This window comes from Pseudozyma hubeiensis, assembly GCF_000403515.1.
Source record: "Pseudozyma hubeiensis SY62 DNA, scaffold: PHS51, whole genome shotgun sequence".
Taxonomy (NCBI): domain Eukaryota; kingdom Fungi; phylum Basidiomycota; class Ustilaginomycetes; order Ustilaginales; family Ustilaginaceae; genus Pseudozyma; species Pseudozyma hubeiensis.
This window is the reverse complement of record NW_012133833.1, coordinates 23,747-40,690: the sequence shown is the minus strand read 5'-3', so window position 1 is coordinate 40,690 and position 16,944 is coordinate 23,747. Positions and strand designations below refer to the sequence as shown.

Genomic DNA, 16,944 nt, shown 5'->3' with positions numbered 1-16,944 from the left:
GTCACCATGCGACGTCGTCAATCGATCTCAACCGACCAGACCCGTCACCCTCAGGTTTTCCCTCAGGATCGAATCCTTGACACTCATCAGAATCGCTCTGATCTGCACCGTGCTGGTGGCCACCGTCGTATGAACGTACAGCCTCCTCCTCTGCCCCTGATCCAACCTCGCTTCGTCCTCTGCCCTCCTCAACGCGTCCCTGAATTTGGCTCTGAACCATCTCCACACCGCCTCGAAATCGTTGTCCCCCACATACTCTGGCCAGTACTTTTGAAGCCGTACACCCTGTCGAAGCTTTTTCTCGAGAAGATCGATTTTGTTGAGGAACAGAATCATGGAAGCGTGTCGCAGCAGTGGATTGGCGACGATCTGGTTGAATAGTGTGAATGTGTCGGCGAGTCGATTGGTCGAAGAGTCCTCCACGAGCGGCTGGTCGAAGGCCGAGAGCGGCGCGAGGAAGACAATGGACTCAATGTCGTCCAAGAACGGAGCCCAAGCGGCTCGTTGTGATCGACTGCCACCGACATCATAGATGCGATAGATGAGCGAACGATCGACGCGAAAGACGTCTTCCGTAACACCGACGGTGCGGACGCGCGAATGCAAGATGTCGTTGTCTGTTGGCTCATATGCTGATTCAACGATGCGGGAGTAGCTGTCGAGGAAGTACGATGTCGCCGCATCCGATTGACCATCGAGAAAGAGACCGCGTTTGCGAAGTGCGCGGCAGCTAACGTCGTCGGTCCACAAAGCGAGCACCTCCGCCTGGACAGCGCGCAGAAGCTCCACTGACTCGTCGCTGTGATCGTCGCTACTGACACCTTCTTCACGACGTGCGCCGTCTCGAGTTGCTTGTGCCGAAGAAAATGAGCGACGAGCATAAGTGAACAGACGTGCCTGCCAGCCCGGTTTGAGCAGCAGAGGGCTCTTGTCGCCAGACTTGTACCTTATGTCGCTGCTGTTCGCTTGACTTGCCATTCTGGTATTCGCTGTGTCACTGTGTCCCGGCAGGTGCACATCTTCTCCGAAGGCACCCAACTCGCTTCGAAGCGCCTGTTCCAGCTGCACAAATTTGGGAATGTGTGCGGTCCATGGCATGCTCGAGGTGTTGATCTCATTCTTCGGTCCCACCTCCCTTGCGAGCTCCATGCGGGTTGCTTCGTCCGCGTCCTCCCCTGTACGCAGAGCATTCCCCTCGAGTCGACTCATTTCGCCCGACTTGCGTTCAAGTCTCTGATCGTGATACAGCGAGAGAGTCTGCAGCAGGACCCGCACGCTCGAGATGAGATTGAGCAGCACAATACGTGCCCATCCCTGTCGCTCTCTCTCGTGCGCCTGGGGGTCGTACAGCAATCTCATCTGTTTGAGCACTGTAGTTTTGCCCGCCCCAGCTTGACCGAGCAACACCATCTTGTAGACACGTCCCTTCTTGTTGCCGGTGGCCTCGGCTGAACCCGAGACTGCAGAAGGTAGCTCATGAGAGGCTGAATCGTCTTGCTGTTTGAGAAATCTGTCAATCTCGTCTGATCTCTGCTTGGCCTGTCTCTCCTGTTGAAGACGTGCTTGCTTTTCATTGGGCGTCTCGTTGACTGGAGGCTGGAGGACGAGCGATAGCGGATCGCTGTGGTCGGGTCGAGAGAGTATATTCTTGGACTTGATACGTCGAATGGGTGGGCCGGAAACTGACGGCGACATGACGATAACGGATCGGTCAGAGCGAGCAGACAGGTTGCGAGTACTGTGAGCCGGAAAGAAGCGAAGCAAAGCCCTGATGGATGAAAACGATCAGAGATCGATGAAGGAAGGCGATGAAACGGGGAGGGCCCGCTCAAACTGAGCCGTGGGAGGCACGCCTTATATGCCTTGAATGAATCCCGCGGAACCGTGGGTGGCCAGCTGCACCAGACAGGCCAAATGAAAGAGACGGTTCGGTGGCTTGTGAATTGGGTTATCAGTGGGATTGAGCTCGATGGAATGCGATTGTTGGCGTGCGAAAGATAAAGCTGTGGAAGTGGTGCCCGTGCTTTCCGATTTATAGTCGAAGCTCGAGCGTACCCGCTGGAGCAAGATACTGTAGCTCTTGGTCCCACCTTCGGCCGCGTAGCCGTTTGTGCGAAAAGAGCACTGTGCTGTAGGTCTGCCTCGAAGGTGTTTTGCGAAAATGAGTTGTGCAGATTAATGAGATGGTGGTTCTCACTTGGATCAAGGTAGCCACGGGAGGGCGCTTGCGGGCCCGAGAGATGTGGTCAGAGAGCGCCTAATCGGTTGGTGGGTGGTGAGCAGCCGGCTCTCGCGGCTGAGGACGTGCTCAGACCTCGTTGAAAGAGGGGTCAAGGCGTAGGAGACCCTCAACTCTGTTGACGTCGGCAGAGATCCGAGAAGGGGGTCCCAGCGATGGAGGAGAAAAGGAAAGACGCCTACGTCGCAGAGCTATCGAAGGGAGTAGCGAATCGATCGACGATAGCCAGTCGGCCTGTGCTGCACAGGGCTGAGCTCACGTGTGACGAGCAGCCTCGAAGCCACAACAGCCAAGCCGCCTTTCTCCTCTTCCTCGTCGTTGAAAGCGAGCGCTTCGGCGACAACGCTGCATCGGAAGCCGCCCGAAGAGGCCGAACAACCGGCCTTTCTCCCACCGATACCACAATCATCAATATGCTTTCCCCTCTCATTGATAGCCTCTACCAAAGCCAACGCAAATTCGCTTTGATCCACAAAAACATGAGTAGAGATGGAGCCATTCGAGGCCCTCTGTGTGTATGCAGCAACCGACCTGTCAAAGCGCTTCTCCAGCTCGGATAGACCCAGGGTCCAGCCTCGCTTGGCGTTTGTCACCTCTCTCTCTCTTTCCCTTTGGTAAAATTAAGCTTTTTCCACTAGAAGCATCTTGCATCTCGCCTATGCGCTTGATGAACTGTGTGCCTCCGTACTAACACGACGCAGGTGAGAGGGCACCGGTTGTCGCGGGATCGACACATGCTCCACCAACACGTTCTTGACCGCCCATGCGAGCTCAAAGGGCTTAGTATGCCTCGAACACCGAAATAGGTTGTCATCGGAATCAACTCCGACAGACAATTAAGAGGTTGGCCATGTGAACACGGAGGAGGGAGGGAATTTCATTCTCAGCCCATTGCTTAAATTGATTATTTTCGTATGCAAGCGCCACACACGGTCTCCGTCGCAAACAACTGCTGGGAGAGCCGGACGGTTCAACCGGGCTGTCTGCAGATCAGGTCGATCTCAAATCACATGCGGAAGCAGCCGAGGCAGGGGTCCATTGCTCACGATCACGCACAAGCCCAGCCTTGGCAGCATTGCATCGAGCTGTCATCGCTCAGAGCGTCACGCACAGGCGATACATGATCGACAAACCACAGCCCTGCTCATATCACGCAGAAAACCGGCAAAGGAACTGCAAGAATGCTGTTTTGCATACAAATACAATAGTGACCGGGACAATGCTATATCAAACAACCTGCGTCTCGTCTTCGTCTTCCCTTTGCTCACACATCCATAACCGCAACACACCCACTCGTAATCATATCCGTCACCCCATGCAGAGGATGAACGCCATCCAACGGACTGCCGTCAGGCTTCGTCGGTACGGGTACACCTGCCAGCTTCAATGCTCCCCATCCTTCCGGCACCATCTCGAGCCCCTGAGAGTTGTTGCAGTAGCCTAGCACCACCGGGAACGTTCCAGCTTCGGGCAGACGTGGGTCCAAGGACGACGCAGAGCTGCTCGATGTCCAAGGTGCGTCGTGTACCACAGCTGTGATTCGGAACGGCTCGAATGCTGCTCTTGGCGGCGGTGATGCTCGTGCTGCGTCGGATGTAGGTCGTGCAGCTTGTGGTGCTTGACCGCTATTGCCATTTGCGTTTTGACCGTTACGATTGCTGGAGAGACCCAGTTTGCGTCTCCAACTCGACTGTTCCGACGACTTGACTGCGCCTGCAGCAGGGCGTTGCTCGGTCAGCTGATTGCTGCTCGTGCTCATGCTGTGCGACAGAGAAGCCTCGGCTTCGGAATTCGGCGACGCAGCGGGGCCTGCACCCGCTGTCGCCGTTTCAAAGTCATCGCTGAAGCTCTTGAAGGGGACAAAGTTGACGCGCATGTATCGCAGCGCGTCCTGCACCGTGTTCCTCCCAATCAGAGGCAGCGGAATGAGCATGGTCAGCGCTCCCGCAGGTACCGCGTCCAGGCCCAGCAAAGCGCATTCTTCATCCAAATCTTCGAACGACATGGCTGCTGGCGCGTTGACACCACCCGCCACACGCTGAAACTTCTTGCTTGCTGCCTGCTGCGCATCCCACCCATACATCTGGGAGAGCGCCGAATGCACCTCTTGCCGGTTGCCGCTCCCGGTGTTTGCCTTGTGTTCCGACGCCTGTACAGGTGTATCGACAGCCTTCTGAGTGAGAGCTTCCGAGCCCCTCCTGGAGCCCATGATGGTCGACTCGGGAGAAGCGGGTCGGAACATGGCTCGCTGAAAGTCTTCCAGCGCCGTCTCTGTCAGCGGTGTCGATTGCGGCACCGCATTCTTCGAAGGAATCTGCAGCGCGTTGGCGAAAATCTGCGAGCTGACGGCATCGCCGATCACAGGGCCGGGCTGTGCTCTCTCGCCAACCTTGACGGGCGATACAGACATCGCAGAAGCACCGTGCTCCGGTCGGCGCTTGAACCACGAGCTGAGCATCTTGTCTTTCTTGAGCAAAGCCTTGTGGAGGCCTTTGCGACTGCGGCTCTGCTTGCTGCTGGCACTGAGCGACGTGGTCGCCGATGCACTGGTGGGTGAGGTACTCTGCCAAGAGTCGGCCTCGTACGAGGGGCTGCTGGCGCCTTGCTTCAGATATCCTTTCTGCTCCAAGCTGCTGGGCTGCCAACCGGCCAAACCAGCCGATGTCTCCGAATTGTTGCTCAGGCCACGACTCCCTGATGAGGCAGGCGAGAGGGACCGCAGTGCTCCGGCAGAACGACTTGCTCGAAGGGCGATCGGAATCGCCAAAGGTGCAGGAGTTTGGCCATCGCTTGGAGCAGCCTTATCGTAGGACGCCGAAGAGGCGGAGCCGATCATCGATTCGCGCATGTTGGTCGCCGAAAGGCCTGCCTCGTCCTCGGACGTTGTGCTGCCAGCTTCGTTGCTGGAGTCCGAATCATACGACTGCATCGAGTCGGAACGGCGCACTCTTGCTGAGGGCCAAGACTCGCCCGGATGTGCGCGTACGAGCGGATCGCCTGGCAGCGACGGAGCAAACGATTCGGGGTTGAAACCGGTGGGCGGCGCTGCCTGCAATGCTTCCTGTCGTTGCGCAGAGGCACGCAAATAGGGCTTTGAACGTGAGCGGCGCAGAGCTGGCTGCGACTGGCGCAAGTAAGGACGCGATCTGGATCGTCGAAGAGCCGGATAAACGGGAACGGGAGCTTTCCTGTCCAGCTGGCCGGAAGCGGCTGGCTGCAAGCGCGGCGGATTGGGCGTGCTCTGCGCACCAAGTTGCTTTCGGTAGCTCTGTAGGAAGCGATGAGTGGAGGCGTTGGCAAGGTAGACCGGAGGGCAGATTTGGCCAGTGGTGGGACGAAGCAGGCAAAGCTCGAAGCCAGCCTTGCCAGAGAAGGGCATCGAGCTGCGATGAGCCGGTGCGACGGCTGCGCGACGGTCCTGCTGCGATGACACCGGCATGCCCGACGAGTGGGCTGAGACCACATCTGCAGCTGTCGCTTCAGCTTCGTCGAGCCAGAGCGATCGGTTGCTCACAATGACAGTCCTCTCGGCCTGCTCGCTCGGTTTCAGGTCCTGAGTGACGCCGCAGGTGATAGTGGCATTGGGCACGACCACCCATTTCTTGTTGCGACGGTTGGTCTGGGCGACGGACCATTCGATGCGTTGATGGCCGTTGATGGGACAAAGAATCTCGGCAGAGAGTTTGCATCCTTCCCAGTCATTGAGGCTGCCCACGTCGAGACTGTGAAGGCCCATCTCCTCGATGGAGAGCACGTCGAGCGGTTCCAGAGGGTTGCAGGGCCGCGCAGTAAGATGCGCCCATTTGGGCGGTGGGTCGTGCGAAGAGGCTGCAGAATTGCCGAAGCTGTCACGCCACTCAATGGGTGTGGCAGGCGACTCGGACTCGTCTGTGGATGCCTCGGTGACGGTTCGGGCAGGCCTCTGACGGTTGGGCTTGGGGGGCTTGAGAGGCTCTGGAGCCGCCTCTGTCTGCAGACCGAGACTTGCGAAGCCTCCAAGCACCTGGCCATGACTGATCGAGTATGCGCGCGATCGCTGTGAATGCACTGTTTCGAGGCTCGGGTTGCGATCACGCTGCTGCTGCTTTTGGACCACAGCGTTGAGGACGGTCTGAGACGACAAGATCTCGCGATAGTCGCTGCACTCTTCGCGAAGATGAAGCGAGAAGCTGTCTTCGATGCTGTTGGGCGCGTTGTTGGGATTGGCATTGTGCGTACACGCTACGCAAAGACTCTCTGGGTCGACGGGAGCGGCACTGTAGTTGGGGATGTGGAAAGCAGGTTTTGAGGCGGCCAAGCTCAATTGCGCGGTATTAGATCTGGTTCGAACATGAAGGGTCGCTACGTTGGTGGCATCGAGAGGCGAGGCGAAGGGTGGGTTGCCGCCGAGATCGAGACCGTCTAAATCCAGACGAAGGCTCTCGACAGAACGCGGGCGCGGAAGCCTGGCAGCGCGATCCGCGGAAGGACGAGCGGCAGCGCGCGGCGGTCGCATGGGCGCTTGTGAGGGTTGGAGGCTAGGAGCCTCATAGGATGTGCGGTGTTTGCCAGCGTTCGGATACTGGGCTGGCTCGGTGGACGCAGCGTCGCTACCAGAGCTGATGCTGGCGGTGCGCTGCGCAAGATGCTGTCGAGGCGGGGCGTCGTAGGATGCGCTGTTTGCGGGTGAGAGTGGCATGCTTCGGTGCGAAAGAGAGTTGCGACCTGCCGAGGCTGATATTGACCTGCGGGAGGGAGTGGCAGATAGAGAAGAGGAAGAGGATGCGGATGATGCGAGTCCAGCGTATGGTGAAGACGAAGAGGATGACGCTGAGGGAGGCGGGGAGGCCAAAGGAGCGGTGGCAGCCAGAGAGCGAGAGGCAGAAGCGGCTTGGCTAGAGATGGAGCGTCTTGTCGGAGGAGGAAGGGGAGCGCCTGCCCTGCTTCCGGACGCCATCGTGTCGTGGTGCATGGCAAGCAGCTGGTGCCCAGGATGAGATGCTCAACTTGTACCAGCGCTACGCTTTACGCCGAAAGTGTGAGCTTGGATGCGATCGCTTCAAGGCGATGTGTAGGTGTGAGACGGCATGGATACGAAACTGCGGCGATCAAATGTCGGTACACCAGCACAAGGTACGTCGTGCGATTCGACGAGTGAGTCGACGCTGGTTGGGAGCAGGGGATGGATGCTGTGCGTGCGCGCGATGCAGGTGAAGCCAATATCAAAGTCGATTGTACTGCGAATAGCCGATGCGCGTAGGGTCTGGAGCGATGGCGTACGAGATGAGATGATGGTTGCGCAAAGCGACGATGAGCGCAGATCGATGGCGGTAAGGTAGATCGTAGATGCTATGGAAGTCGAAGCGAGGGACAAGGACAAGTAGGGCAGAGCGAGTGTATGCGTGGATGAATGAAGGAACGAGTGAAAGGTGAGTGCGTGAATGAAAACGAAGCACCGGAGAGCGTGAACCCGCAGTAGGGCTTGGTGGGACGTCAACGGTGGGGACGACAAAGAGGCATACCCAAGTGAAGGCGAGTTGAGTATGATGAGAGAGGGATGCGGGTAAGTGGGTGATTGCTTGTAAACGACTGAGTGTGACCGAATCGAGTGTGGCTTAGCAGCTTTGACTTGGCTCGCAGCCATTTCGCACGCGGACGCCGAGTTGGTGCATAAAACCCTGACTATTTTCCAACGACTGGATCGATGCACCGCTTGCCATCGCACCATCTACAGGCCGGCATTTTCGAAGCGAGGGCGATTTGCAATCTGGAGTAAAGGTCGCCTCGTCTCGCCTCTCTCCTCTTTTTTTTTTTTAGCAAAAATTGGAAAATCCAGACTCTAAAAATTCATCACCGCATCCTACCCGAGCCACGCCGAGCTGCAACTTCTAGCCATGCGATGCGCCTGCCGCCCAACTGACAACGGCGCGACTGCCGCTGCCTGTGTTTTGCCCGCTGCTCGGCGCCTTCTTCGGCCACGCGAAAGAAAAAAACTTGCATCGAACAGACAGCACGCGAGCGAACCCACTCCGCAAAAGCCTGTTTCGTCCAGAGGTGTCTCCCTGTCTGTCTTGCTGCGCTGGTATAATAAGATGAGGTTGAGTGTGGCCGTGCAACTCTTCAATTGAATGGCTCAGCGAGCAGCGCATTCGGGTAAGATGCGTTAATCGTCAACACTAGACCAACCAAAGCGGACAGAACGAGCTGAAAGTCTTGTCGCCTGTAACAAGCAGCTTTGTACAGCCCAGCCCGCAATGACATGTTGTCACGCCAGTGTCGCAGCGGAGTTGGTCGTTCAACATGATCATGTTACAAGATTGGACCATTTTTCCATGTATTTCGGCCACGCTTCAGAACAGAGTGAAAATTTCCTCGGTCTGTTTCTCTCTGCTCAACCAACAAACTCCATGGATGATCGCATGAAACCGTTCTTTGCAATTTCGGCACCACGAAAAAGGCGTTCTAGACCGCTCCTTTTGTTCGTTTTTTCTAGTGTGTCGTTGCAGCGGATGGAAGCACTTTACGCATTCAAGCAGTTCGGAGTTGCAACCGAAAAGCACACTATTGTATCTCTAACTTACGTACAGATGTACAGTACGCCTATATCGGGGCGCAGACCGGGCGATGCAATTTTTCTCTCGTAACCTTGAGGGTTCTCTTGCGTGGTGGGCCCGGCTTACCCGGACTCCGAGCTCTCTGCTGCGGCTGCGGTGCCTCCTCCCACATCTATCGGCACGAGAAGAAAGGGCAGCGTGCGGAAGAAATTGGAGACACCGAGGCAACACGGACATTCATCGAGGAACAGGGGGGAGAACGTTTTTGATGTGCGATCGTGTCTACGCTGTTGTGTGCTTAGCACCGACTGCCCCCCGGTTCGTGAGCTTGGAAATCACCTTCCACAGCAAAGCGACTCAACCAACTTAGTGGTCACTCGCTGCACGTCGAATCGAATTCGACGACATGCAGCCACGAATCGCAGCCTTGGTCGTGGAGCTTCGACCAACCACATCGGTCGACGCGCCCTCGAAGCGGACCAACATGGTTACCAGACAGCAGGACAGCGGAAACAACATCGAATTCGCATTTCCGATGCATTCGGCGTGCGTACGTGGTTCGAAACAACCGCGTTTTTGCGGAACCGAGCTGCACGATGCAAGATGCTCCGCAATCATAGGCCGAACGGATTGGCAAGTCTCACTGGCTGCAGAAACTTTGCCCTTTCTGGCTTGGCTGGCTTGTGATCTGCTGTTCCTGCTTCTTGCGCCTCCTACAACGAACCAATCAACGCTCTATTTTCAGACTCGCCTCGTACAGATGCACGGAGGACAGTTGAGTGAAAACTACTCACTAAACAGTACCTGATCGACAGGTGGCAGATGGATGCAAGGATCCAAGTACACCACAAGTAAAGTGTAAGTTATGCAACCGTCTCTCACCAGAGTCGGAGCTTCGGGCAACGTTCCTGAATGAACGCATGAAATTGGAAGCGTGCGAGCTTACCACGCAGTCGGTCACATCCTGCAAATCCATTGCACAGTCTGAACCTTGATGCTCCTGGATTGGTTGCCGGTGGTGGATGTTGAGCACAGAAAAGAAAGAAAAATTAACAAAAATGGAAAACGAGAAAAGAAAACGGAAGGCCCGAATTTTGGTTGCTGCTGCCAAGGCCCGGGGATCACCGTAAGCGAGCTGTCAAAGCGCTGCGCCGCTGCGTGTGGCTTCTTATTTTCATTCCCGTTTCGTCGCACCTTGATGAAGTGATTTTGGTCCTCCGCTCCAGCCCCCTGTTCCAAAACAGGAAGGACCACATCCCGCATCTAGCTCCGACAAGTTGATGTATCGGACTCGAGGCAGCCTCATGGGAGTCTTCGACGGATCGCCGGTGCAGAGCCCGTACGATTCACGAATCGCTTCATGAAGCGGCTCGATGTTTGAGATGGATCATGCACTACAGTACTCGGTCGAATCTCGGACGTTCTAGAGGCTTGACCTTGCCACGATCTTCCATGCTCTTGGGAAACAGCGGTTTGGAGCCTACTGCAGGTACATCACCCGACTGGCATGCGGGAAAGGACAGGACACCCGTCGTGTTTTGTTCCCGTGTGCCCGAACTGTTGTTCCTGAATAGGCAATTTGTGGCGACAATGCGACCTGCGCCACTTTTGTCCTGCGAAGCCACGATATCATGTCCGTCCAAGGTTTCGCGTCTCAAGCAAGCGATGTGGCTCTCGCCAATGACGTTATGGCTTGCTACGTCGGACTTGGAACGCTGAAACTCAAACCTGTGCGCTCCGACCTAAACACTTGTGACGAGATCAAAGTCGTCTGCTGCTGCACGGGTTCGCCAGATTTCATGCGCAGACCCTATCGTTGCTCGATGCAATCGTTTGCCGAGACCAACACAAACTGTGAGCCAAATTTCCACCTACGATCGGTCTTCATCTAGAAGCATGCAAACATAAGACGCGAGACGAGTCGGAATTTGATCGCGAAGGCCGCTTGCTGAACACCGCATTCACCGGGATGATTGTTCGACGTGCATCTCGCTTCCACAAGAACAACGTCTATCGCTCTTGCCAGGACCGGCATCGTGCGTCGACTTACCTGATCAGCTTTCGTAATAGCCCCGTTCGTGGCCAGTTTTTCCGGCCGAAACCCCGATCGAGCGGTGAGGAAACCCAGAAGCAGAGATACGCCGGTGAGGTTGACCGATCTGGTCAGGTTGCGCTAGAAACACCTCCCGCCGTGATCTCGGGCTCATCGGTCAACTCGGTCCACATGTACATCCTCGATCCCCGCGCTCGGATCGCTCGCTTAGATCACTTCGCATCTCGGGGCTCGAGATGTCGGACAAGAGTGTGTGTTCCTGCAGTTTGCCCCCTTGGTGTTTCCGTCGTTCGGCGTAACATTGTCGCATCGACAGCACGCGAGAGAACGACTTCGTAAAAGCCTGTCTCTCTGTCTTGTTGCTGTGCCTTGCATAAGGGGCTGGGTGTCCCGCTCTGTGTCTTCACGTTTCGCCGCCTGGGCGAGCAGCATAGAGGGGGGGAACATGCTAACCCAGGCGCTTCAGAACAGAAGCCGGACGGATCGTTTTGGGCCAACTTGTCATTTCGTGCGCAGGCTCGTTCACCTCTACCTACCTTGGTGGCTGGGTGGCGTGCCTCGCAAGTCAAGTTGAGGTGAATTTGTCGTGGTGCGTTGCCGGTAGCCATGTTGTGTGATTGGACATGACAGCAGACGTGTTGGCATTGCTGCTGCATGTATTGGACCGCTAGCAAGATCCAGAATGGCATATTGATCACGTTGCATACATGATGGAAAACGTATACAAGGCTACGTGATCAGAAATCCGTGGATGCGAGCCGGTCAAGTTGTAATGGAGAAGAAGTTACATTACACTACATCATCAATTATCATGAGTCGTTCGTTTCGCAATGCTCGGCAGGTGTTGTGACTCCAGCTTGAGAGAGATAGCTTGTGACGCTAAGGCCAAGTTTATCTTTGATGAAACGGTTGCAGAACCTAAACAGATCGCCACCGAGGACGCCGCGGCTGTCCGCCGCCAGTGGCGACTTCTTTCCCAGCTTGGCAACTGGCACCAGATACGTTTCATTGCGGCCAAGGCGATCAGCTTCTGGCGACGTACATGCGTACAGCTGCGTTAGGGCGCCCTGTTCAGGAGCGACTGAAACAGCGTTGGCAACCTTGAGCAGGAGGGGCCCGATGAAACCAAGCGATTCGGCAGGTGCACGTCGCAGGCCGGTACGCACATGGCCGGGATCGAGGGAAAGCGACCTGACCCGAGCGCCGGCCGGGAAGTACTTGGGTAGTTCGTTTGCCATCAAGATGTTGGCTGTCTTGCTCTTACCGTATCGATTCCAGGTCCCCTTAAACTCGGGCCAATGCTGCTTGTTCACTGCGTCGAGATGTTCAAAGGAAGTATCCGATGACGCAAACTTGTGTGCCACACTTGCAATTTGAACGATACGGACTGTAGCTGATCCTGCATGAGTATGTTCATGTAAGGAAGAGGTCTTGATGAGCGTTGGTAGGAGAAGCATCGTGAGCAAATAGTGACCCATCACATTGGTTCCGAACTGGAGTTCCAGGCCGTCCTTGGTGTGCATGTAAGGTGTTGCCATGATCCCGGCATTGTTGAGGAGAACATCTAGCCTGGACTCTTTCGACAAAAACTCCTCGGCGCATCTTTGCACCGAGGTGAGCTGGGCTAGGTCGAGCTGTAGAAAGTGAATGTCGGCATGAGGATGATCGGTAGTAATCTCTCGGATTGCGGCTTTGGCACTGGCCTCTGATCGCGTCGCCATATACACCTTAGCGCCGCTCCGAGAAAGCTCTGCGCAGGTGACTCTAGCCGATCAAATTGGGCCTCATACGTCAGCGATGGTCCAGTACACAGTGATCATTTAGCACGACTCTACTTACTTGCCAAGCCCGCCGTTGCCGCCAGTCACGATGACAACCTGGCCGCTTAAGTCCGGTATGTCAGCTGCTTCAAAGTTCGGCATGCTTGATGTGATCGAAGCTGACCCGTGGGTGTAGCATCTGCATGCGTGCCGTTGTGCACAGGACGTGCGACCAGTTCTAGCGGGCTATTAAATGCGTGCACGCTCAGCCAGAAGATGCAGTCAGGGCTGTGGAATCATGTTGGGGCGACTGCGCACTGCGACCTGTCCAACAGTGCTGGTAGCTGCACGTATAGACCCACTGCACAGTGAGAAGGTGACTATCACGAAGAAGACGCAGGTTGGATTGGCAACTGAAACTTGAGCAACAGGTCAGGCAGGGTTACCGGAATGGTGTCCCGAAAGGCTCGCGCTTGGTTGCCACCGGAGTGGAGAGCGGGATCCGACTTTGGTGAAATATTAGCATGCATTCGGGATGGATGCGATGGCAAGTGCGCGAACGAATGGATGATCAAGCTCAATACTGACGCCATTGACCACTGTCTGAATCAAATGGGCCAAAGAGCACCTAGTGTTTGTTCGAGTTACCGCTTGTCCATTCCACTCGTTGCTCACAATCACATCTCTCGCGGACTAAGCGAGGTCCATCATCCGCGATAAGATTTTCCAAATCGGCCATTTCGTCGAGTTACCGCTCGTCTGACCCACTCCTTGTTCGACTCACTGTGGTCTTTGACGCAACCCACATTGCTCTTGTCTTGCTTGTAAACGCTTCGAAGTCAGATCACTGCAACGACCATCGCAGCGCCTTGTCACCATGTTGCTAGTCACACGAAGCGTCCTCAGCCAAAGTAGGCGGTAACCATACGGAAATAATGCATCCATCTTGGTGTGGCACCGCGAAGCATCAAGCGCATTCTCTGGATGCGATGCAGAAGTGCAGATGAGCCCACTTGCAAATGTATATAACATGGAGGGGGGGCTCTCAAGCGACTGAAGGGTCTCCCAATAACCCTCTGCATCATGAGCGCCACCAGGACACCAGTGGATTCGAAGGTCTACACCAGAGAGGATGTTGGTATTCCTTGTAAGGGCGGTGCAACGGCCTGAGTACGGGCAAGCCGAGGAACCTCATCGACCCGGACTGGCAATACGAAGATTTGCTTGCCGCTGTCCGTTTTGCTCACGAGCTCAAGCACGTAGATTCGCGTCGAGTTGGAGTGCTAGGGTTTAGTCTGGGCGGCAACCATGTTGCGAGGCTCGCTGCCGAGCAAAGCCAGCTTGTCAAGGCACTTATAGGAGTATGCCCTATGACCGATGGACTTGAAGCAGCCTGGAGAATGTCTTCCTTCTCGCAACAGGCAGTTCTCGGATGGTATGGTCTGTACGACTACTTGATGGGTACCGACGAGCGACCTGTTACAGTCTCTCTGATTGGTGACTCAGGATCGGGTAAGTAGGCGTGCCAATCAGTGTCTGGATTCTTTGAGGTCTCGAACCTTGTCGAGGATCGCTCGCAGGATGACTGACAAGCGAAACGAGCAACGTTCTGATTTGCTCTGTTCCATTTGCAGCATTTTCTTTGATGAGCTTGCCGGGAAGCTTCAAGGAAGTCCGTCACCTCATTCCGGCTGATATGCTGCTGGAAACGATGCAACGCGCCTCTCGTGTGCCGGCACGTATCGCGCTGAAGATGCCATTCCTACGTCCGAAAAGGTACTATCAACACATCACGATACCAACTCTGGTTTTCGTCGGCACCGAGGACAATGTCACGCTCCCTGTGGCTACGGTGCAAAACGTGATCGCGACACCAAGGCTGGACATGAAGGCGTACGAATGCGGTCACTATGGTTTGCTGCATGGCGAACTTTTTCCAGCAGCGATGGCAGACTGCATCGACTTTCTGAAGCGTCATTTGGTCCCCTCAAGCGATTAGGAACAAAGAGACGTGGGAAAGTTATCTTCGGATAGTTATCTGGGGAAAGATGTCACGTATGGCGCTCGGGCGATGCAAGCTCGGTAAGCTATTCTGCGCGAAAGAAGTCGTGGACACTCCGGTAATGATAGACCCTTGCTGAGAGCGGTAACTTAGTGCTCGTATCAATCAATGTACCAAAGCAATTGAACGACAATAGCAAGACACACCCTCTGAGAGCGGAGATTGAGAACCGTGCAAGCTACACTGGTCCTTCTCCAAGCAAGTTGGTTTCGAAAGGCAATCAATTCTATCACTGCTGGGCGACCCTCGCACTAGATGAGGAGAAGGAGACTGGATTGCTGCAGCAGAGTCTTGAGAGGACAGCTTCGAAACATGTATGCGGCGGACATCAACATGGTCCAGTTGCATGAGGCACAGTCAAGAAGATTCGTTTTGGTGTTAAGCCGAGATATTCTAATCAACATCGTCGAAACGCTCTAACATGTTTTTGAGTTACCGGCACGTGATGTGGGATTTTTTTGGTCAAGTGGAAATTTTGAAGCGACAATTGACACCAAACCCAAAAAAAAAGCTTCTCCAGCCTGCGCTTCATTGCGCATTGCTCAGCAGCGAGACCCTTTCAACCCTCACTTCGATCAACCACCAAAGAGCTCTCTCTTCTTTGGTCACCACGCTAACGTCGCAATCACCGCTCTGGTCGGCCTCAGTAAAGACCGCGCGCTCGCCATCTCTTGCTGGACAGATCCATACTTCCACGCAGCTCAACCTCTCCAACGAACTGGTCCACGTTTTCATCCGACTCACTGCTTCTACCGGTCGCTTCGACCATCGACCTTCTCCAAGGATGCAGTCCGACGACGTGATTTGGACCATCATCGGTCACGAATTCTGCTCGTACAAGATCAAATCCAAGACGCACTCGACGTTCTGTCGAAACGAGTACAACCTCACGGGTCTATGCAATCGACAGTCGTGTCCGCTGGCCAATTCGCGCTATGCAACTGTACGGGAACGGGAAGGGATCGTCTACCTGTACATCAAGACCGCTGAACGTGCGCATTCTCCGAAACGTCAATGGGAGCGCGTCAAGCTGAGCAACAACTACTCGAGAGCGTTGGAGCAGATTGATAAGGAGCTCATCTACTGGCCGAAATTCATCACGCACAAGGCGAAACAGCGGTTGACGAAGATCACACAGTATTTGATCAAGTTGAGACGGATCAAGTTGAAGGAAGAGGAACAACCGGAGCTGGTCTCAATCAAGAAGAAGACCGAGAGGAGGGAAAGAGGACGAGAAGGGAAAGCACTCAAGGCGGCAAGGTTGGAAAAGTCGATCGAGAAGGAGCTTCTGGAGAGGTTGAAGAGCGGTGCCTATGGTGATGCACCACTCAACGTCAACGAGGACGTCTGGATGCAGGTGTTGGAGGGTAGAGAGAGGGAGAAGGAGTTGGAGCTGGAGGATGAGGAGAGCGAAGAGGAGTTGGAGGAGGATCTCGACGAGATGGATCGCATGATGGAGCAAGAGTTCGAGGACGAAGAGGGTGTTGGCGAGAGGGAGTTTGTCAGCGACGACGATGAAGACGAGGAGGATGACGAGAGCGATATGGAAGACCTGTACGATTCGGATGGAAACACGATCGAGTTCGCCAGTGAGTCCGACGCCGACGATTCCGATCAAGACGACGACGACGAACCCGCTCCAGGCAGCAAGAGGAAAGGTCCCTCTACAGCACCCGACAAGAAACAGGCGCAGCAGCAGAAGAAGAACAAGCGTGGTGGTGGCAAGAAAGGTCCCCAGATCGAGATCGAGTACGAACAGGAAACAGAACCTCTTACAAAGGAGGCCCTCGCAAACTGGTGATCTCGCGCGCCCTCACATTCGCTTTCTCCTTCAAACCCTCACTACGCCAAATCGCATGCTCTTCCCCTCGTTCTCACTTCGTCCTTATCACTCCTTGACATCAACCCACCACGTTTCCCATGTCCCCTCACTCGTCGCAATCTTCTCGAACCTCTTGTACTCTAGCACCTCATCCACCGTGCCCCATCTTGGCAATGTTGCATTCTTCATCCTTCCCAGCATTCCACAATCGAACCCGCTCAGATAACCCGTGTGCGTTGAAATCAATCTCCGAACATGCCTCCCATCACCAGTCACCCATCAAACCTGCTCATCTGACCATCCCCCAACCTTCTCGCCATCGCACGCACCACCACAACCACACAAAAGAACAGACCGTTCAAATGAAAACCTTTTCAAAGATTCCCAAGAAAGACAAAAGGCCGACAAGGACACGAAAAACAAGCAACAACGGACCATATAGACAAGAGGAAATCAAAGCGTCAATGCAAAGTCC

At 55.1% G+C, this 16,944-nt stretch overlaps 7 protein-coding genes across 7 annotated transcripts; 4 read left to right on the top strand and 3 right to left on the bottom strand.

The window, feature by feature from the left end:
• Nucleotides 1–27: 27 nt before the first annotated feature.
• Nucleotides 28–1,695, bottom strand: PHSY_005437 (candidate G-protein alpha subunit; the record flags this gene model as incomplete). The annotated part of the gene is made up of 1 exon (XM_012336046.1): nucleotides 28–1,695. One exon carries the CDS (start codon nucleotides 1,693–1,695, stop codon nucleotides 28–30), a length of 1,668 nt encoding a protein of 555 aa, XP_012191436.1.
• Nucleotides 1,696–2,394: 699 nt separating this feature from the next.
• Nucleotides 2,395–2,799, top strand: PHSY_005436 (zf-C2H2 Zinc finger, C2H2 type; the record flags this gene model as incomplete). Its single annotated transcript, XM_012336045.1, has 1 exon — nucleotides 2,395–2,799. The coding sequence occupies one exon, from the start codon at nucleotides 2,395–2,397 to the stop codon at nucleotides 2,797–2,799; it is 405 nt and encodes a 134-aa protein (XP_012191435.1).
• Nucleotides 2,800–3,503: 704 nt separating this feature from the next.
• On the bottom strand, nucleotides 3,504–6,917 carry PHSY_005435 (hypothetical protein; the record flags this gene model as incomplete). The annotated part of the gene is made up of 1 exon (XM_012336044.1): nucleotides 3,504–6,917. One exon carries the CDS (start codon nucleotides 6,915–6,917, stop codon nucleotides 3,504–3,506), a length of 3,414 nt encoding a protein of 1,137 aa, XP_012191434.1.
• A 388-nt stretch (nucleotides 6,918–7,305) lies between these two features.
• Nucleotides 7,306–11,164, top strand: PHSY_005434 (oxidoreductase; the record flags this gene model as incomplete). Its single annotated transcript, XM_012336043.1, has 4 exons — nucleotides 7,306–7,553; nucleotides 9,075–9,318; nucleotides 10,347–10,557; nucleotides 10,665–11,164. The coding sequence occupies 4 exons, from the start codon at nucleotides 7,306–7,308 to the stop codon at nucleotides 11,162–11,164; spliced, it is 1,203 nt and encodes a 400-aa protein (XP_012191433.1).
• A 470-nt stretch (nucleotides 11,165–11,634) lies between these two features.
• PHSY_005433 (short-chain dehydrogenase) lies at nucleotides 11,635–12,546 on the bottom strand (the record flags this gene model as incomplete). The annotated part of the gene is made up of 1 exon (XM_012336042.1): nucleotides 11,635–12,546. The coding sequence occupies one exon, from the start codon at nucleotides 12,544–12,546 to the stop codon at nucleotides 11,635–11,637; it is 912 nt and encodes a 303-aa protein (XP_012191432.1).
• Nucleotides 12,547–13,985: 1,439 nt separating this feature from the next.
• Nucleotides 13,986–14,584, top strand: PHSY_005432 (hypothetical protein; the record flags this gene model as incomplete). The annotated part of the gene is made up of 2 exons (XM_012336041.1): nucleotides 13,986–14,097; nucleotides 14,220–14,584. The coding sequence occupies 2 exons, from the start codon at nucleotides 13,986–13,988 to the stop codon at nucleotides 14,582–14,584; spliced, it is 477 nt and encodes a 158-aa protein (XP_012191431.1).
• Nucleotides 14,585–14,633: 49 nt separating this feature from the next.
• On the top strand, nucleotides 14,634–16,448 carry PHSY_005431 (glutathione S-transferase; the record flags this gene model as incomplete). The annotated part of the gene is made up of 2 exons (XM_012336040.1): nucleotides 14,634–14,667; nucleotides 15,295–16,448. 2 exons carry the CDS (start codon nucleotides 14,634–14,636, stop codon nucleotides 16,446–16,448), a joined length of 1,188 nt encoding a protein of 395 aa, XP_012191430.1.
• Nucleotides 16,449–16,944: the final 496 nt, after the last annotated feature.